The following is a 22,215-nucleotide window of genomic DNA, read 5'->3' on the forward strand; positions in this document are numbered from 1 at the left end:
TCTTTTTATCAGATATAGTCTCCTTTTTGCTTATGTCCAGGGAGCTTTAGGCAAAAGCCTCAAGGCTCTTCTGCTGCCCTACAGAATTGTGTATTTTAGAGGGGGGGGGGGGGGAGATTGCCAACAAAGACTCTGCTTTGTTGATACTTGACCACAGTATTTGATTGCAAATGGACAACAGACCTGCTAAAAGACACCAAGTGCCCCAGTACATTGCGACTTCAAATCCTCCTCATCCATTGACTTGTTCAGCTCCTTCTGCTCCAAACAGGGGCACTAGCACCAGTAGCTGTCATATAGTAGCCATTAAAAAAGTACTTAGACTCTACCATTTGAACCCCAGCACCAATTAGTAAAGAATCTCAGTCTCACTGGCTGCATGCTGCATAGAAACTCTTTTGCTACAGTTAGAAGTCAGCACAGTAGTCACATTGGTTTCTTTTTGTTCTGCCCTAGTGAACCAAAATACCTCTTCATCACTTTAGCTCCACTGCCAAGGGGGTTTGCTTTGAGATTAGTCTTGTGTATGTATACCAGGACTTGAACCCAAGGCCTAGGCTCTGTCCTTGAGCTTTTTTTGCCAGTCCTAGGGTTTGAACTCGGCCTGAACACTGACCCTGGCTTCTTTTTGCCCAAGGCTAGCACTCTGCCACTTGAGCCACAGCACCACTTCCAGCCTTTTCTGTTTATGTGGTGCTGAGGAATTGAGCCCAGGGCTTCATGCATGCCAGGCAAGCACTCTACCACTAAGCCACATTCCCAACCCTGTCCTTGAGCTTTTTTGTTCTAGGCTGCTGATCTGCCACTTGAGCCACAGTTCAAATTCTGGCTTTTTTTTTTTTTTTTTGGCCAGTCCTGGGCCTTGGACTCAGGGCCTGAGCACCATCCCTGCCTTCTTCCCGCTCAAGGCCAGCACTCCGCCACCTGAGCCACAGCGCCCCTTCTGGCCGTTTTCTGTATATGTGGTGCTGGGGAATCGAACTGAGAGCTTCATGTGTAGGAGGCAAGCACTCTTGCCACTAGGCCATATTCCCAGCCAAATTCTGGCTTTTTGGTGGTTAATTGGAAATAAGGCTATCATGGGCTTCAGACCAAGATCCTCAGATCCTGAGTAGCTAGGTTTACAGACCATTGGAGCCCAGCGAATAATCTCCTTTACATTAGAAAGTATTTTAATCTTCCTATTATTTTGTACACAATAAATGCTCTATGTTACTGAGTTCACTGGTTAGCCGCCCATTCATGCTTCTCTTTGGTACAGTGTGCACTGATGATTGACTAGTAGGCCTCTCTTTAGACCTGTTAAAGTGCTTTCAAGTTTCAGGAACTAAAAGAATGTATTTTAAAGTAAAAATTATAATTATAGCAAATAGTATCACTTCTACAGAACATCTGTGAAGCTAATAAACCTTTTAACACCAATAACTAATTAGGTTGTTATATGTTCCTTCTTGCTACAGGTAACTTCAGTTGGATTTTTTTAAATGTTTCCATAATGTTTATTTTTACCACTTTTTTGTGCTGGTTCTGAGGCTTGAACTCAGGGCCTTGACACTGTCCCTGAGCTTTTGTGCTCAAGGCTAGCACTCTGCCACTTGACCAATGGCTTTTTGCTGGTAAATTGGAGATAAGAGTCTCATGGACTTTGTTGCCCAGGCTGGCTTTGAACTGTTATTCTCAGATCTCAGCCTCCTGAGTAGCTGGGATCAGAGGTTTGAACCACTGGCGCCCAGCTTTTACCACATTTTTTATTAGCTGTACAAGAGGGATTCATTCTGACATGTCCATATATACATACAATATTTCTTGATTATACTCATCTCCCATTACTTTATCTAAGCCTTCTGCCCCTTCCCAAACTAGTCTCAAGCCATATTTTAGTTGGCTTATAAAAGAAAATGTGGAAGCAGATAATGACAGATAAATGATGTCTGGCAATAGGAAAGCCTTCTTCTGCCCTCTGATTTCTCCTGGAATGGCTGGCACATCCTTGAATTTTATATAGCTGTCAAATGGACCTGAAAGTCTAGCTGAGACCTCCCCCTCAGGATTATTGGAATTGCCCTCAAGCCCTTGCTGAGGTCGTCAGCAGCGTTGATTGTACTTGGAGCTTGGCTTACTGACTCTTCCAGAAGGGTTTAGTCTACCAAAGTACATGTGCTCCCTAGATGCAAGACATTCATGCCACCATTTGTTTTTCATTTGAAGATCTTTTAAGACAAACAAACAGGGGCTGGGGATATGGCCTAGTGGCAAGAGTGCTTGCCTCATATACATGAAGCCCTGGGTTTAATTCCCCAGCACCATATATACAGAAAATGGCCAGAAGTGGTGCTGTGGCTCAAGTGGCAGAGTACAAGCCTTGAGCCATAAAAAGAAGCCAGGGACAGTGAGTGCTCAGGCCCTGAGGCCAAGCCCCAGGACTGGCAAAAAAAAAACAAACAAACCCAAAAACAAAAAAAACAGCCAAGACAAACAGCTCCTCATGCTGCATATTTTTGCTCACTTGACACACACCTGGGATCCTGGTGAAAGGGCACCTAACAAGACTCCATGGCTCTCTGTGTCTATCCCAAAGCCCAAGAAAGGAATCTAGACTGAGAACCGTAGTCATAGAGTTTAAAGGCAGGCTAGCTCAGTTTAAGACTGAAGCATACACCACTAAGTAAACTAATGAAAGTCCTGTTGTGAACACTAATAAGGCTTGTCAGTGGAACAGATCACATTCAAGTTTGATGGTGGTCAACCAAGAAGACAGAAAAACCTGTGCAGTTAGAAATAAGCTTGAAGCTGGGTGCTGGTGGCTCACACCTGTGATCCTAGCTAACCACCAGAAAATGGGAAGTGGTGCTGTGACTCAAAGTGGTAGAGTGCTAGCCTGGAGTTGAAGAGCTCAGGGACAGCACCCAGGCACAGAGTTCAAGCCCCATGGTGGACAAAAAAAAAAGAGAGAAGAAAAGAAAAGAAATGAGCCTGAAGGTTCAATGAGCAAGTTCCAGCAGCAGAAGGGAGATGTTTGCTAGAAAGAGAAACTTCTGTGTACTCCAGAGTGTTGCCACACTCCAGGAACATTCTCAATTAGAAAACTACAGCTTGGGGCTGGGAATGTGGCTTAATGGTAGAGTGCTTGCCTAGCATGCATGAAGCCCTGGGTTCAATTCCTCAGTACCACATAGACAGAAAAAAAACTGGAAGTGGTGCTGTAGCTCAAGTGGTAGAGTGCTAGCCTTAACAAAAGAAGCTCAGGACAGTGCCCAAGCCCCAGGACTTGCAAAAAAAAAAAAAAGGAAGAAAAAAGGTAAAACAACAAAACTACAACTTGAATGTATGGTATCTTTTAGTGTGTATTTCTCTATTTTTTCAACTGATACACATTTGCAAGTACGTTGCCTTTGAAAAGGGGGGGGGAATGATGAAAGGGGGATATTGATCATGATGTGTTATATTAGGATGCATTTTATTTAAAACTGCTTGTTGAATGGCAACTTCTTTGTACAACTACGTAAAGATAATAAAATAAAATAATTAAGACACAAAAATTTTACAAGGAGCTGGGAATATGGCCTAGTGGCAAGAGTGCTTGCCTCCTACACATGAAGCTCTCGGTTCTATTCCCCAGCACCACATATATGGAAAACGGCCAGAAGGGGCACTGTGGCTTAGGTGGCAGAGTGCTAGCCTTGAGCGGGAAGAAGCCAGGGACAGTGCTCAGGCCCTGAGTCCAAGGCCCAGGACTGGCCAAAAAAAAAAAAAAATCCAAAAATTTTACAAGTCACCAATGAATGGTATATTTGAATGAATATCAGATGAAGGTAGAATGAAGGAAATACTGATTCTATGTAAATACCACCTTTCACCATTAGCAGTATGCTTACTTATTTATCTTTATGTTTCATTAAGTTTTGTTGTTGTTGTTGTTTTGGGGCTTGAATTTGGGGCCTAGACACTGCTCCCTAGTGTTTTTGCTCACTTGAGCCACAAATCTATTAGCTTTTGGGTGGTTAATTGGACATAAGAATCTCATGTGCTTTCCTGCCCAGGCTGGCTTTGAACTGTAAATTTCATATCTCAGCCTCCTGAGTAGCTAGGGTTACCATCATGAGCCAGCACAAATTATGACAAGCATAATTATTTTTTAATCCTTGCATACTTTGTTCCATCAGAGAATTTTGGCATTTTTCATTATAGCTGCTAAATCAAGGATAATTTTATTAACTGTTTTGTACATAGATGTTACATGTAGGGTAGAGTGTCTTTATTAGTAAATTCCTCTAAAAGAAATGAAGAACCTTTTTGTGTCCAGTGAAAGAAAAACATAGTCACAGTAACTAACCCTTACGAATGCCTGTGTGATCTTTATATTAATCCTGTCTTGAACAGATGAAGAAACTGAAGTTGCAAAAGATAACCAGAGGACTTTCCCCTATTGACGGGCCAAGGGTAGGAGCTGAAATTCAAATGCAAGTTAGTTCAGTGCTTGAAGTTCAGTGCTTGAAGTCCTGCCTCAGGCATGATACTGTGCTGTCTTCTTTGTTTCTTGGCCACTTACAGGAAGCAGTGTGGCTGCAGCTCTTCTGGATATAAGAAAAACAGTGGCAAATAGTTTAATTAAATGACAGCACAGGAATGTTTAAAGTAGGTGGGAGTTGAAAGGCAAACATTACATGAGTGCCTTCTATTTTGCTAAAAAGTTACTTAAGCTTTATACTGTTCTGTATATAAAAGTCAGGCAGAATTTTAGCAGGCAATTGCCTCAAAGTTATAATCTGGAAAATCTTTCTGTAATGAAACCCATATGTCATGGGCGAAAGGTACAAAGCTGTGGCAGAGAGGGCTGGTCTCGAGAGAGAGTCTGCACCCAATCTCGTTAGCCAGGGGCCTCTGGTGATCCCTCATTCCCTCGACGGTGAGAAATCAATCTGAACTAGTGAATCTCTTCCTCCAGCCACCAGAAAATTTACTGCAAAAAAAAAAGTCAGTTTGGGGCTAGTCATTGTGAAAAGGGAGCCAAAGGCAAGGCTAAATGGAGGATGGAGGAATTGGAGGGTCTAAAGAGATTATATTGAATGCCACACCATCCTCAGAGCAAGCACGATGGAATCCTCCTTTCAGCCCTGACCTCTCTAAGTATACCTAGGTATTTACAGCTGCCACAAACCTGACAGTTCCAGAGAAACTATAAAGAGGGAAACAGAAGCAACAGAAACCTGGAAGTTGATTGCACTGTAGCCATTCGCTGTCTTCAGCATAGCATACATGAGTGGTCTCCCTAAGCTCACCACCACAATTCACATGTTAACCCTATGGTGACAGGATGGTGGCTTTCTAAACTTGTGGTCTGTGTGCTATACAGGAGGACCTTTCATGATTTGCAATGGAGGTTATGCTTCTCATCTGCACAACACACATCATGGTGGCTAATGAGCGACGGACTCATCTTGGCATAGTTGTTGGAAAGGTAGCAGTGCTACAACCCAATTCACCCTGGTGTTCCTGGACAATAAACTCAAAAGCAAAAATAGCGCATTTTACCAGCTTTGGATAAAGCTCTCTCTGGCCATCTTGCCTCCGAGTTCACCCAGGGCTTTGTGCATGCTACGTCAACACTTGAACCTCTGAGCTACATCTACAGCCCCTAGCATTGTTTTCTGTGTATAACACATTATGAGCTAGGGAGAAGGACGGAGAGAAACAATGGAGGAACCGGAAGTGCCAAACTCAAGAACAGAGGATCTTACCATAGCCATTTATGCCAGAATAAACTAAGCTGTAAAAACTGGGAAAAAGAACGGAGGAAAGTAGGCAGAGCCACTCTCTCTCAACTATAAGAGCTAATGGGTTTCCCCCAGGGAGATTTGAAAGCTCTCGAATATGAATCTTTTTAGTAAAGTACTGCATACAAAACTGCTAGGAGAAAGTGTGCATCTGTGTGTGCATGCCTGTGCATGCATACACACATACGTACGCATGTGTGCAAAGGAATACAGAACAGCAGCAGAAGGCTGTCTTCCTGCTTCTAATGGGATTTTGTAGCAGCATTTGCAAGTTTGTTTTAGAAGTCAAAAATGAACAGATGTTGGTATAAATTACCTCTGTGTCTGATGTCTTGCAAATTAAAAGCGCGGTTGGCATCACTAAACAATTTCACTGGGTTTGGGGAGGTGTGGCTAGCGGGCAATGATTACCATACCAGGTCGGGAAGGATCTTCACACCGCAGCAGAGCAAGCGAGCAAGGATAGAGACATCCAGAATAAAATAAGGGCTCCACGAATTAATCAGAAATGTTAACATCCCTGATGACAAGCGAACAGGAGGGCACGTGCTCTGGAGCAGCCCCTGACCTGCAGCAATTTCTCTGTGCACAAAAAAGGCGTTGGTGCTTAGGATCTGATTTACAAGGCACAGCCCCCTTTTAGGGAGCGGCCATGTCACACATTCGTATATCTCCTATATGGGACTGGCAAGGAGGGAAACCTTCTCCCCTCCCATGCAGAAGATGATGTCTTTTGAATTACTTCTACTTTTACAGTGGTTTCCTACAGCTCTGTGTACTTGGATTAGGTTGAAGGGGGAGGAATGATTGAGTGGAAAGGGGGTTGTTAAAAGGGATTGGTTAAATTCAAGGAGAGCTTACTTGTCACTGAGACTTTTTTTTTTCCTTTTAAGCCTTTGAGTTTCAAATAGTGAGTCTTTTTTTTTTTCAAATTTTTATTATCAAACTGATGTACAGAGAGGTTACAGTTTCATACGTTAGGCATTGGAAACATTTCTTGTGCTGTTTGTTACCTTGTTCCTCATACCCCCCTCCCTTCTCCCCCTTTCCCTAAATAGTTGAGTCTTAAAATTAAAAATCATTAAATATTCTAAGCTTCTCTTATATTTGGGCGCAAACAGTATTGGGAGGTATGAAGGGCAGCAGGCAGAAATCACCAGTGAGATCTGTGCCTTGCTCTAAGCCCAGGGTTTGGGAACAAGGCTCTCTTCTACCCTGCAGAGTTCTGTGTCACCATGTCTGCTTTCTAGACACCCGTGTAACAGGATCACTTGATAATCTATATGTTATAAGCACTTGAGAAATATTCAGAAATAAGTGATGAAACCCACTGGCTCTACAAAAGTATGAGTAAACCAACCAGCTAACTTTCAGGAGTTGGAGGCAGGAGACTCTGGAATTGAAGCCCAGCCTGAGCTATACAGTATGACCTTGTCTCAGAACTGCAAAGCTAAATAGATAAGCAAAAATATAAATTCCTATAGGATTAGACTGTGCCTGAGAATAAGAGAACTGCTTACTTACGTACCTCTGCAAAGGGTTATGTTAATGAGGGCCACTATGCCAAGAATAGTGATTGCAAATATCCAAGAGAAAAGTAGGACAAATAATATTAACATGCTATTTTGCAGATGGTGAGGTTCAGAGATATTGTCCAGCTACCAGGTGCTACAGTTGGACCTTAAAACTGAACTTAAGTCCTGTATTCTCTGAAAGAAGTCCTTGCTGCCTCCTCATGGGCAAAAAAGTACTTGATTGGATTTCCTCTAGAGTGGTTAGCCCTTGACCCCTAATCTCCCCATTAATTTGGAATTACTTCCATCAAGAGAAATGACTTTTCTTGCCAAATAAGACACATTCACAAAGACCACTACAAGGTAGGAAATAGAGCAGCAAGAGCCACTAACTAGTCTTGTTGTATATTTTTTTTAAAGGAAACTAACATTTATTGTGTTCCCACTTAATTCTAGTTCTCTTGTATGTTACCATTCACCCAACCAGCATATAGTCAGTAGATACAAGCACTTGGCTTTTCTTCAGTTCTTAACATTTTAGTAGAGGAAGAAAGCCAAGTATATAAACAAATAATTGCATGCAAGTCTTATAGAAACCTTGAGTATATAGAGTTTAGTATATATCCACCAAGAAAGGAATGGTCAGTTGGATTTAGGATGGGGTGAAATTATGAGCATTGAGGCGAGACCCAGCCCTGGGGCGGCTTCTATTCCTAGCCAAGGAAATTTCCTTCCTTTATTGGAGCTACGAAGCTAGGGGGAACTGGGAAATGTATGGACGAAAACTACCAAAAGCCTTCCTGCGATGACAGTTTGTACCATCTTATTTTCTTCATTGCACCTGTAAGCAACAAACTGTTAAACTGGGGAAGAGGGGAGGAGAGACTATTTCTAACATTTGCTTTGGACTTGGGAAAAGGCAACAAGGCAAAGGCCCTTTTTCCTTCCAGACCACCTCCCTTTTTTGGCGAGTATGGAGACATGTTCTTGGAAACCAAAGGACACAACCTGCCCTGTGCCCAGTGCACAGTGCCAGAAACCTCCTGACCTTCCAACACGCCCATCAGAAACTTGCCAAACTGTTCCATCTATTAAGATATCTGGGCTGGGGATATAGCCTAGTGGCAAGAGTGCCTGCCTCGGATACACGAGGCCCTAGGTTCGATTCCCCAGCACCACATATACAGAAAACGGCCAGAAGCGGCACTGTGGCTCAAGTGGCAGAGTGCTAGCCTTGAGCGGGAAGAAGCCAGGGACAGTGCTCAGGCCCTGAGTCCAAGGCCCAGGACTGGCCAAAAAAAAAAAAAGATATCTGGAAAAAATAGCCTTGTGAGATAAGTATGGAGGGGTTACACTGAGAATACTTGTCCAGAATTTGCTTGATAATGCTAAAATGGGGTGGAGGGAGGCCCTTATCATTGAGAAATGTTTTACCTAGACTTTGGAACCATATATATGAAAGTAGCTGTATAAACTCCCAGGTAACTACAACATTCAAAGATTGATGGTTCTGAAAGTCAGAGAAAGACACATAAACCTTGCCTGGATATATTAAATACCAAAGGACTGACAATGCTAAGAGAGAGAAGACCAAAGCTCTATAAACTCTACTTTTATTACCCCATCCACGGATGAACTGCACTGAGGGGATATAAACCCTGTTATATTACAGCATGCCAGGGCTGCTACCACCAAGAGATGGGGTACATGATCCCTGATTTTGATTGGGGATCATAAATGTACAGAGACCAACAACCAAGAGAACACTCTAATCTTGGTTGGTTTTTAGCCTCTAAGAGTAAACTTTGTGAGATAGTGAACATGAGTATTAGGTTCAGAAAAAGAGATGTCTGAAAGGAATTCCTTGATGATTTTTGTAAGGCTGGATGATAAAGTCTTCCCCAGTTGCCTGAACTTCATAGCAGTAGCCAACTTTTGAATCACTTTGTACAGTTTGTTGTCAATAATGGTTTGCCCCTTTTAGGAGGTGGGTGATGGCTGAATCTGTTGTGGAGCGATTTAATCAAACTGCTTTTTTTTTTTTTTAAGTTAAACCTTCCTGTGATTCTTTTTCCCCCCATTTTAGGTTTTCACTGATCTTTTGTTTGCTTTGTAATTCCAGCCAGAGAGATGACACGGGGGAAATTTCTCAACATTCTAGAGAAGCCCAAGAAGTAGCAGCTGCATATGAACATGTGTCCTGGACACGGAAACCAGCTCCCGTCCCAAGTGCAGCTCTGCACACTTCTCGCTTCCTCAGGAGAGGCCAGAGACTGACCCTCAGGCCCCCGCTCCCCTGCTCCTGGCACTCCTGTCCTCTGAGGTCCGTCAGTGGCAAGAGAAGAATCTTCTCTACCCACGGATCATCCATAACACAGCTGCATAGCCTCAGATATTGGTAATGCTGGAGGTTTCATCATTCTTAAGGCCAACACCGTACTCCCGGGTCTGGAAGTGATCAGGAGCCCCACGATCTTCCAGTCGACTTGATTCCACAGTGGCAGAATCCGTGGTGACACGCTGATTGGATGGCTTCTTTGAGTTGTACTTGGCTTCTTAGGAAGTGTTTATGATGTGAAGAGATTGCGTCCTGACCTGTGAGCTCTCTAGTATGTAAAAGGTTCCACAACTGGAGAAACCAGACTCTTCTCAAAATGTCCCGTGCTTTTTAAATTCTGCACCTCCCACCCTCTGCGGCTCCCACCCTCATGCATTCCCACCTCCCAATCCTGCCTTCTGGTCTAGCTCCAGGCAAAGGACCCCCTGAGGAGTTGTGAGTCCCTCCTGGAGTTCCCTTGTCAAGGGATAGGCACAGGCTAGTCACATTGGGTGCTAGGGCTCAAGACCTATAGGAAGGTTCTAGTTAATCTGTTATGGGTTTAAGTGAAAGAGTAAACCTGCTAGCTAGAAGAGCATAGCTCAGGGAGGGGAACACAGTTCCCATGTGGTAGAAAATCTGACCAAGCATGTGCTCTGGGATAGTGGGAATGTTTTATTTCCCCCTTTCCCCTCAACATATATCAGATAGCCCACCTAACTCTCTCTCTCTCTCTCTCTCTCTCTCTTTCACACACACACACACACACACACACACACACACACACACACACACACACACACACACAAAAGAGAAATAGAATTTCCTGACCTAAATATAGCTTCCATGGGTAAAATCAGTTACTCGTGTTTTCTCATGTTTTAGAAGTACATAGATTTTCCCAAACTTTATGGAAAGAATCTTCCTGCGGCAGAAGTCCAGTAGAGTTTGGACACAGGAAGTTATAGTCGAGTTTGTGGTCTTGAGTCTGTGCTCGGTCACAGTGCACTCCCATGTACATCTGTGCCTGTTTCCCATAGTTGACCTCATGTTGGGCTTTCTCCTCAATTGTTAACTTGACTAGGAACACAATCTTATTGTTTGAAAGGAAAATCTATTAAGCACAACACAAAATATGTGTATAAGAAGGGAAACAAAATTCTACTGTGATGTTCCTCAGAGGGGTCAATTGTAGAGGCACTGGTTTTAAGTTAAACTTGTGATCAACATTTCTTGACTAAATGCGGTTGAAGTGTGTGCATGTGTGTTGCCAGAGAATAGTGCCATAATGTCAAATTATTTCTTTGCTCTGTTTTTGAGAGTTGATGACATCAGGCACCTTTAAATGATTTGGGGAAATGGAGAAGTAAACAAAGAACACTGGGTCACTGCCCCCAAACCAATATAAGTCAACAACTAGAAGCCAGACCTGCTTTGGCTCTTTTTACTGTCATCATATCCACCAGCACTTAATGGAGGTAGATATTTTAGGATTGTGATATTTATTGGGCTTGTATTTGTCCTTAGAAATGTTAATGGTGTATTTTTATATTGATAATATAAATTTATGTACAGTGTATATGTGTGTATGTATCTCAGGATGTTAGAAGATTGTACTTTGTATGTTCTGTTTTCTGTGTCTTCATAATAAACCTGTCCCTTGTATAGGAAAGTGAGTTTTTCTTTAAGGGGTGAAGTTGCATATTTAAAACCTAGATCCAGCCAGGCGCTGGTGGCTACACCTATAATCCTAGCTACTCAGGAGGCTGAGATCTAAGGACCAAAGTTCAAAGCCAGCCCAGGCAGCAAAGTTTGTGAGATTCTTTTTTAAAAAAAAATACGTAACACTTCACAAATTTGCATGTCATCCTTCCAAAGAGGCCGTGCTCATCTTCTCTGTGTCATTCCAATTCTAGTGTATGTGCTGCCAAAGTGAGCACATAGCGATACCCTTTTTTTTTCTGCCAGTTCTGGGATTTGAACTCAGGGCCTGAGCACGGTCCCTGGCCTCTTTTTTATTTATTTATTTATTTATTTATGGATGGATGGATGGATGGATGGATGGATGGATGGCCAGTCCTGGGGCTTGGACTCAGGGCCTGAGCACTGTCCCTGGCTTCTTCTTGCTCAAGGCTAGCACTCTGCCACTTGAGTCACAGCGCCACTTCTGGCCATTTTCTGTATATGTGGTGCTGAGGAATCGAACCTAGGGCCTCATGTATACGAGGCAAGCACTCTTGCCACTAGGCCATATCCCCAGCCCTGTTGTTTTTGTTGTTTTTTTTTTTTTGCCAGTTGTGGGCCTTGGACTCAGGGCCTGAGCACTGTCCCTGGCTTTTGTTTGCTCAAGGCTAGCACTCTGCCACTTGAGCCACAGAGACACTTCTGGCCATTTTCTACATATGTGGTGCTGGGGAATCGAACCCAGGGCTTCATTTATACGAGACAAGCACTCTTGCCACTAGGCCATATTCCCAGCCCCCCTGGCCTCTTTTGTTCAAGGCTAGCACTCTACCACTTGAGCCACTTCTGGCTTTTTCTGTTTATGTGGTGCTGAAGAATGGAACCCAGGGCTTCATGTATGCTAAGCAAGCACTCTACCACTAGACCACATTCCCAGCTCTAGTGAGACTCTTATCTCCAGTTAACCACCAGAAAACTGGAAGTGGTGTTGTGGCTCAAAAGTGTAGAGCACTAGCCTTGAGCAAAAGAGCTGAGGGACAGCATTTAGACACTGAGTACAATCCCAACTATTAACATACATAAATAAATGAAACCACACATCTCATCAGAAAGTACACCTCTAGTGACAGATTGCCCACTCCCTTCCCCCTTCATATCCAAGTAGATGGTTTGAGGCTTAAAGTCTTCATCTCTTTAGTGTCCTAGCCTGCAGTCTATCCTACCTGCCATGCTGCTCAATACTGCTCATTACCTCCTGGTGATAAGGGCTTTTAGAAACCTTTGGTGTGTCCCTGGATCTACTGATAACTGCTGAATCTCCTCTTGGCACTTTTAAGTGTCTGCAAGTAACTCCTAATTGACTTCCAGTCAGTTTTGTGTATGAGGTCTCTGTTCCAGTTACTCTGAACAGTTCCCAGTTCCTTACCTGAGAACCTTTGCCTGAACCATTGAGTTCCAGAAAGTCTTATTCTCTTTTGCAACTATGAAACCTGTTCTTCCAGTAAATTCCTAATGACACAGCTTGACATGATTCTTCCTCTCACATGCTTCCAGCATTTAGGTGTACCATTCCTAGGATTCACCATACCTACCTCATGCATAAGTAATAATCTGGGTCCAGAGCTTATTGTCCTACACAGTCACAAGTTTCTCCAGGTTACCACTATCTCCTACACATCTAGTTCTTCTTTGCCTTCTATCTGTTGGTAAACTTCCAGTTAAACATAATGGATTAAAAACTGTTTACTAAATCCTTGATGTGAATTCCTTTTCAACCCTGTGCCAGACCTAGAGAAGAGGAAACGCTCATTAGTTCCCCTGCCACCACCCACTGATGCTTGACCATGCTCTAGTCTGAGCGTGTTCTCCTGGAGAAAGTGTTCCGTTATAAGGAAAGCAAGTGTCTTGTTAGCTCACAAAAAGTTTATGATACTAATTGTGTATTAAAGGACCACTACTAATTTTTCTTTCTTATCCTAAAAGATTTTTCATAATTGTATATGTGTATGTGTGTCAGTCCTGGGGCTTGAACTCAGGGCTTGAGTATTGTCCCTTAGCTTTTTTTTTTGCTCAAGGCTAGCATTCCACCACTTGAGCCACAGTTCCACTTCTAGCTCTTTGTTGTTGTTTTTTTTGTTGTTTGGTTGGTTGGGGTTTTTTTGTTTTGTTTTTTGCCAGTCTTGGGGCTTGAACTCAGGGCCTGAGCACTGTCCCAGGCTTCTTTTTGCTCAAGGCTAGCACTCTACCACTTGAGCCACAGCGCCACTCCTGGTTTTTTCTATATATGTGGTGCTGAGGAATCAAACCCAGGGCTTCATGTATATGAGACGAGCACTTTACCAATAGGCCATATTCCCAGCCTCCACATCTAGCTTTTTATGGTAGTTAATTGGAGATAGAGTCGCACAGATTTTCCTGCCTAGGCTGGCTTAGAATCTCAATCCGCAGATCTCAGCCTCCCGAGTAGCTAGGATTATAGGCAGGAGCCACCAACATTTGGCTTTATCATATTTTAAAATGTTCAAATTTAAAGGACACTTGTTAACTGCTTTATAACAGCTTTTCTAAAATCATCAAAATCTGGGGCAATGAAAATACAACTGGTAAATTCACTTTGTTTTCCCTGTGGCTTCAGAAGTGTGTTTGGATTTCTATAGGAGCTTTGTAATAAAGGCAAGAAATGTTATTTCCTATGAAATTGGGGTATCACAGAAAAGTGAATGGAGCAGAACATGAAATAGGAAAATGGGCCAGAGTAGATGGTTGCCATTAACACAATTTCTTAGCAGCTCTCAACTTTGCCTTGCTCCATCTCCAAGCCTTTGCTTATACTCTCCATTTGCTGCTTTTCTTTGCAATCACCAAGCTTCCCAATCTCCACGTGGGCTTCATCTCACCAGTGAACCTTGTCAGGAAGGAGGCATACAGTGGTCTCTCCCAAGTTCAGCTTGTGAGTTCTGACCAGCCTATAACTGGCTTGTCTTATCTAGGCTTTTGTGTACTTTTAGAACTGTTTGTCATTAGGCAAATTGGCCTAAAGAGGCCATCAACCAAGCCAGGCACCAGTGGCCAGCTATTAGGAGGCTAGATCTGAGGATCATGGTTCAAAGCCAGCCCATGGCAAGAAAATCCAGGAGATTCTTATCTCCAATAAACCACCAAAAGGCTGGAAGTAGGGCTGTGGCTTAAGTGGTAGAGTGCTAGCCTTGAGCAAAAAAGTTCAGGGACAGCTCTCAGGCTCTGAGTTCAAGCCTCAGGACTAGCACAAAGTTAAAAAAAAAAAAAAAAAAGTCGATGAACCTTCATACTCTTTGGCATCGTCTTCCAGACCAGAAGGTATCTGTGGACTTGAGGTGGCACTAGAGGCAACCGTGAGCCCACTGGTTGGCATGAGTGCTGGCAGAGCCTGTTAATTAGCACAGGAACACCCTGATGCTCCATTAGCCAGGCCAGGCATTCAGAACTCTGCCCTCTTTGGGGCCCCTTGTTCCTAATGAGAGCTGGGAGAAGGGCCTCACAAAACATTGCCTCAGAATAATATTCTGCTTTGTCTCTACCAGTAACCAGGGCTGACAGGATCACTCTGTCCATTTCTCTTCTAATTAGCACAATTCCAGCATGGCCTGAGCCAGCAAATGGAGAAAAGCGATCAAAAGCGATCGGACAACCGTACCGAATCACAAACACAAAGATGGCCGTTCCCTGTAATTAGGTGAGACAATTCCTCAGTCTTTTCTCAGCTGGGGTTTGCTGCTAAGACTCTGGTTGTTTGGGTCCCAGTAACCCAAGTTACAGGTCTCCCTAGGACACTAATAAGCCCCAAATTGTCTTCCGCTTCACACAACCCTAACCAGAGGACAGATGTAGGGGTGGGGGAGAGGGCAGTGAGGCGCAGGGGCCAGGGGCTCTTAAACAAGCAGCCACCATGAAGTTTCCCCAATGCCAAGAGGCAGACACGGGCTGTGAGCAGGAAGAGGAGAGTTCGTTCCAGACAAAAGCTGCACTGGAATCTGAAGCACTAGGACTTTTGACCTTTTGGAAAGGTCACTCTGCTACTTGCCTTGCCTTGTTCTTTCGCCTCCTTTCTCCTGTTCAAAATCTCCTTTTTTTGTTTGTTTGTTTTTTGCCAGTCCTGGGCCTTGAACTCAGGGCCTGAGCACTGTCCCTGGCTTCTTTTTGCTCAAGGCTAGCACTCTGCCAACTTGAGCCACAGCGCCATTTCTGGCCATTTTCTATATATGTGGTGCTGGGGAATCGAACCCAGGGCTTCATGTATACAAGGCAAGCTCTCTTGCCACTAGGCCATATTCCCAGCCCTCAAAGTCTCCTTACCTGCCTACACACTGGGGCACGGACATTCTCTGGCCACATGAACACTATCCTCAAAGAACTTGTAACCTGTAGAGGGTTCTCTCATCCTGGCCTTTGTTTATAGTCCCTATCACCTTGGGGATAATCCTCCAACCCTGGCCTATCTCCTGAATCTCTCCTGATCCCTCCCTGCTTCTTAAAACAGAGAAGTGGCCCATCCACTGCCAGGAAGAAGCCACAGAGGGCCTCATTCCATGTGGCTCAGAGTTCGACCCTTCGATACAGAGAAAGAGCCCACAGACTCATGGTCCATTATAGAAATCACTTTGGGTTCTGGAGTGGCCAGCAATGAAGGAATGCAGGGGAGAAGGGGCAGTGGGAACCTCAGGCAAAATCTCTGAGCAGAATTGGCTCACACAGATTTTCATCTGAATTATGCTATGCCCTCTATTTTCTGACTCGATCTATTGCTGATGCTTTTGAAAGTGATCTCCAATAAACTAGAAGACTCAATTATGTAAGATCTGAAGAGCCAAAATTCTCATGTAATGGACCTTGTGTTACTGTTTTTCCACTTTCCCTGTCTGAGACAGAGAGGTAGGATGAGACTTGACTATTTTATCTAGTGCCATTAATGGGGTTTAAATTCCGCTTCGATGTTGCCTCTTAGCTTTTTTGCTCAAGGCTGGCATTCTACCACATGAGCCACATCTTCACTTCTGATCTTCTGATCTTCACTTTGATGGGTAATTAAAGATAAGAGTCTTGAAAACTTTCCTGCCTGGGCTGGCTTTGAACCGCAGTTCTTCAGATCTCAGACTCCAAATAGAAGTAGCTAGGTTTAAGCCACTGGTGAAACAACTTTTGGGAGATGTCAAAAGAATTGGTTCAAACCTGTGCAGTTTCCTGACTTTCTGGCCCAGTGTTATGATAGGCACACAGACTAACACTGAGCTGCCAAGATCCACTAGCCATGTAAATTTAGATAAATTGCTTAACCTTTCTGTGCCTTAGTCAACCCATTTATGAAATGGGCCCAATAACAGCCCCTAACTTCTAGAGATTAAATGGATCTTTGCAAAGTGTGAGAACAGTACATAACAGAATGCATAACTGCTTGAAGAATCTATATCCTGTTGGACTCAGTGTAGTCTTTTTTCCCCCTTAATGGCAGGACCGGAGATTAAACTCAAAGCCTTGCACTTGCTTGGCAGGCATTCTGCCATTTGAGCCATTGCCCTGGTCCTTTTTGCTTTAGTTATTTCTCAGATGGGGTCTTGTGTGTCTTCCCAGGGCTGTGAGCCTCCTGTGATTCCTGCCATGTAGCTGGAATAACAGCCATATGCTACCACGCCCAACTTCACTCTATTTTTTTTAATTTTGCTCACATTTGTTAAGAATTAACACCATTGGATATGATTGGCTCACACCTGTAATCCTAGCTACTCAGGAAGCTGAGATCTGAGAATCCTGGTTTAAAGCCAGCCCGGGCAGGAACGTTGATGATACTCTTACCTCCAATTAATCACAAAGAAGAAAAATCTGGAAGCAAGTGAATCTGTGGCTCAAGTGGTAGAGCACTAGCCTTGAGCACACAATCTAACAGACAGCACCCAGGCCTTGAATTCACACCTAGGTCTGGTGTATACACACACACACACACACACACACACACACACAGATGAACTCTACAGAGAGAACATGATAAGTGTAATAATCAGTTTAAAAAATGGTATTTCTCTACCTCTATGCGAGAGATGACAGATTCCTACTTCTCCTACCCTAATCCTGCCACCCTGGGATGACCCAGAGCCAGCTTGTGCACTCAGTAAGTACCACTGTTGGCTCTGCAGATGGGTACAAAAGACCATTGCAGATAAACAATGGAGGGAAAGATATTCTTGGCACCATCCAAGAACTTCTGATTTGGGTGCGTTGGTGGTTTTTGTGATCCTAATATTTTCTGAATACAACATGCTATTCTAGTCACTACACAAAAATATATTTACCTGATTTATTTTTCAAACTGTACTTTTTTTTGTCTTTTCTTTTTTGGTTCTGGGGATCAATCCCAGGATGATGCACTTTCTAGGCAAGTGCTTTGCCACTGAGCTACGTACATCCCAGTCCTTCCCTGATTTATTCTGCCATAATGCTTCTTCCCCCAGCCCCAAGCCATCCTTAAATCCCTCCACCCTACCTTTCCTCCTAATGCTTTCCATGGCGTGAGACTCTTCTTGCAGCCTCTGCTAGGGTTTTGCCTTGTCTGAGAACCCATGCTGACTACAGCCTGAGACCTCAGGGCCAAGGGAGGTTGAAGGTCACCTCCTGGGGCCTTCCTGGATATAGCTAAGCCCCAGGAGCCAAGCTGGCCTGAGCCAGCAGCTCCACACAAAGGAGCAGCTGAGAAGAGTCAAGTTAGCAAAGTCAGTGACTTGAGGCTGAGCGGAAATGAGAAGTGCTGGCTGCCATTGAACATGGAGACTTGGGTAGAGACATGAGGGATGTGCTGAGCTCAGCCAGAAATGGTCTCTGGCTTGGGAACACAAACTCCAGAGAGCTGTTTTGCCTGGGCCTCCATCTGTCTGCTGTGCTACCCATCTCCTGCTTCTCTCACAACCTCACACCGAAAGCCAACTGGCCCAAGCCCCTTCCAGACAGACAGCTATTGAGGACATTATGATACTTTTACTTACAGATCATGTAACTATTAACTTGGTTCCCAAAGAAGGTATAACATTAGGGAAGAAATGAGCTTATTACAGGCGTAAGTAAAAATAACACAATATAAAATGAACTACAGCATGATCTCCAATATGTGGGAGAAAAAAAGGGGAGGAATCGGGCCAAGGTCATAATGTTTGTTACCTAAGAGGATTGTGGGTAATTTTCATTTCCTCTACATTTCCAAAATCTCTATAGAAACCTGTATTGCTTGTGTAAGAAGAAAGCCCCTGGAGCTCAGTGTACAAGTATATAAGACAGAAGATGCTCTGTCCACTTGACCTATGAACATGCACATCCATAGTGTGTCAGCAGCCTTGGAATAGGATGATGATGTTTTTGTGTGCAAGCCTCTGTCAATCTAAAAAAGTGTTTACTGAGCACTTACTATGCATGCATCCCTGCCTTAGGCTTTCTACTCCATCCCATGTGGAAATAAACTACTTGTTCTTTACTCATACCAGTACCACCACTCTATCCACAGGGCCTCTGCCCTGGGTCACAACATTGATTCATCCATACACTCTTACCAAGTTTTACTATCGAATCTTAGGGCTGCATTTCCCTTCCTCCTACGCATACAAAACATTGCTTCAAATATGTTTATGGGGACTGGGGATGTGGCTTTAGTGGTACAGTGCTTGCTTAGCAGGCATGAAGCCCTGGGTTTGATTCTTCAGTACCACATAAACAGAAAAAGCCAGGAGTGGCACTGTGGCTCAAGTGGTAGAGTGCTAGCCTTGAGCAAAAGAAGCTCCAGGGCCAGTGCCCAGGCTCTGAGTTCAAGCCCCAGGACTGTCAAAAAAAAAAAAAAAAAAGCAAAAGCTCAGGGGGACAGTGCCCAGGCCCTAAGTTCAAGCTCCATGACCAACAGTAACAACAACAACAACAACAAAAAAGGTTTGTGAGAGTTTCCCTCCCCAGTTTCCTCCTGTTCACCTTCCTCTTTCCGATGTGAGAGGAAGAGAAAGGTGAGTTAAAGGTCAGGGCCGGAATGTGTTGGGAAAGTCTAGAATTATAGCTTCATCAGTTTGCCAGTCAGAGGCAATACCCATCATGAAAGGGAGTGAAATACATCCCATCCCAGCTAGATCTGAAGGATGTGGGTGTGCAGGAAGCAATCTTGCCTTCATTGAAAGACAAGTGTGTGTGTGTGTGTAAAGTCCATTTCCCAATCCTTGCACTGGTGGCTCACATCTGTAATGCTAGCTACTCAGATCTGGGGATCTTGATTCTAAACAAGCCTGGACAGGCAACTCTGAGAGGCTCTTATCTCCAATTAACCAGCAAAAAGCTGCAAGGAGAGGTATGGCTCAAGTGGAAAATTGCCATCCTTGAGGGGGAAAAAAAAAGCCAAGTGAGAGCATGAGACCCTGAGTTCAAGTCCTGGTAGCAGCACAGTGCACACACATCATCATCACCACCACCATCGTCATTTCTTTTCAGGCGATGAGGCACGTGATGCAATTGATAGAAATGACAGAAAAGCACCAGAGATGACATAAACTAACAGAGAAGAATGGAGCTTGTTCTGAGAAGAGGCTCTGCCACACCAACCACAGCGCCCGGAGCATCAAGCCCAGAAGAACTACAGCTGAAGCAGACATCGCGATAGGATTGCAGCCCAGGCCACCCTTCCCAACATCACCAAAGATGGATGCAAATTGGTTTGGTTCTGACCCTGTCACACCAGGAAGGATAATGATTCCAGCCTGCCGGGCTTGGGGAGGGGCACAAGGTGGGGGCTGTGAGGATTGGCATCTCGCTGCACATCTTCATTAATGAGCTGAAAGACAGGGGTAAACAGCATGCTAATGAAACCTGCGGATGATTGGTGTTACAAACCCCAGAGAGGAGAGAGAAAGAGCACAGTGTGACTCCCAGAGCTTAGAAATATGGGCTGGAGATTGTCAGAGGAGATTCATCCTAGGAAAATGAAAGCCAATGTGTCATGGACAAATGATGAAGGTGGCTTTGGGTGGAGGTCTGCAAACCTGGAAAGCAGAGGTGGGCCGCAGGGTCATGAGGTTGTGTGGGGACAGGTTTAGAACGTGAAGGAAGGAGACAGAACAGCCTTGAGAATCCAGGAACGCATTTCCTGCTCATTTCTAGCCAGGACTTATAGGAGCCAGCTGTGCAACCAAGCAGGCAACATTGTTGTCCTGGGTCTGTTTCTGAGCCTGAGACTTTTTAAATTTTATTTTTATTTTTTTTGTCGGTCATGAGGCTTGAACTCAGGGCCTTGGCACTGTCCCTGAGCTTTTTTTTTTTTGCTTAAGGCTAGCACTCTACCACAGTTCCACTTCTGGTTTTCTGGTAGTTAAATGGAGATAAGAGTCTCACAGACTTTCCTGCCCAAGCTGGCTTTGAACTGCGATCCTCAGATCTCAGCCTTCAGAGTAGCTAGGATTATAGGCATGAACTACCAGCTCTTGGCAAGGCTGAGCCTCTGACCTATTTGCACTTAAGCCACTGAGAGGGGGTAAATCTTCAATTACAAAAATGAAAAAGGTATGTATTCATTTTTTTGTGCTAGCGCTGGGGCTTGAAGTCAGAGCCTCACATTCTTGTTTAGCTTTTTTCCTCAACATTGACTTTCTATCACTTGAGCCACACCTCTACTTCCAGCTTTTTGCTGGAAGATGAGAACCTCTCAGATTTGTTTGGCCAGGCTGGCTTTAAACTGCAATCTTCAGATCTTAGCCTCCTGAGCTGTCACCTATGCTCAGCGGGAAAGGCATGTTTATATTTACATTTAAAATAATCAGATTGTAAAGAATGTATCTCCTCCTTAGCCCCTAGTGCCACTTGTGGGACCTCCATACTGTTCTACTTTTGGCTTTTTCTACCCTATTTAATGTATCTTGGATATTGTTCATATTGGTACATGTAGATTTAACAGCTATATATTATTTCACTGTATGGACATACCACAATCTATTTAGCCAGTCCTTCTAAAGGACATTTAGGTTGTTTCCAGCCTTTTGCCACTGAAGACTGTATTTGTGGTGGACAAATATTCTTTATTTAAATCTTAGTGTATGTACAAATAAGTCTATCAAATATGTCACTAGTGGGGTAACTGTTGGGTCAAAGGCATGTGCAATTTTATTTTAATATAGTTTGCTAAATTGCCCCCTAAAGAGGTTGCAACAGTGAGATCTTTTTTCTCAACCATATTACTGTGGTCAGGCATGCAGGCTTCCTGTGGGATAATAGGAGGGACTTCCATTGCCTCCCACAACCCCCATGCCTGTTCTGCCCGCTTACCCTCTCTCCTTCCTATTTCTAAGGACAGCAAAATTTAATGGAGCACGCAACAGCCCTGGGTACTGACTGGAATCTTTCACTTCGGTGTCTCTTGGGCTCTTCAGTTCCATGGGATCACTGTTACTACTTGGTATATTATTGTTCCCACCTGACAGATGAGAAGCCTGAGTTTGGAGAATAAATAACTCAGTGGTGGTTGCCTAGTTTGAGTAGCAGAGCTGAGATTGAATCCCAGGTCTGCCTTTCTCCAGAACCCATACCTTTACCCCACACTGGCTTCCACTCCTCTCCTCCCCCACAGACGCCAGTCTTTCCCTGCCTCTGTTAGGAGTCCCTGCCCTTTGCCCGAGTGTATTCATCCCTCTATGCCTGCTGTCTTCCTACCAAGGACCAAGATGGACACTTGCATCCAGGACCCCCCTTCACTGCCTTGATTTCCTCTGCTCTTGACCTTGAGACTGCCCTACCTGCACCCCGGGGCTGGCCCCCAGGTGATGCTCAGCCTGCAAGACTGAGAGAGCAACGGCTTCCATCACCTGACCCTACTCAGCCAATTCAGGAAGACAAGATGTCAAGTTAATGAGCCTGTGGGCCTCTAATTAGCTGTCAATTACCTCAAATT

At 44.1% G+C, this 22,215-nt stretch overlaps 1 protein-coding gene and 1 non-coding gene across 2 annotated transcripts in view; one reads left to right on the plus strand and one right to left on the minus strand.

The window, feature by feature from the left end:
- The window catches only part of Lin52 (lin-52 DREAM MuvB core complex component), a 109,412-nt gene extending 99,266 nt beyond the window's left edge, over window positions 1–10,146 (plus strand). Inside the window, exon 6 of the mRNA XM_048361939.1 lies at window positions 9,411–10,146. Coding sequence (XP_048217896.1) covers window positions 9,411–9,466 — 56 coding nt within the window. The 3' untranslated portion in view covers window positions 9,467–10,146. The remainder of the gene's footprint in view (window positions 1–9,410) is intronic.
- Window positions 10,147–11,438: 1,292 nt separating this feature from the next.
- Window positions 11,439–11,545, minus strand: LOC125363749. Its single transcript, XR_007213330.1, has one exon. It is a non-coding gene; the product is annotated as a U6 spliceosomal RNA (small nuclear RNA).
- Window positions 11,546–22,215: the final 10,670 nt, after the last annotated feature.

The sequence above is a fragment of the Perognathus longimembris genome, chromosome 14 (genome assembly GCF_023159225.1).
Source record: "Perognathus longimembris pacificus isolate PPM17 chromosome 14, ASM2315922v1, whole genome shotgun sequence".
Lineage (NCBI taxonomy): Eukaryota > Metazoa > Chordata > Mammalia > Rodentia > Heteromyidae > Perognathus > Perognathus longimembris.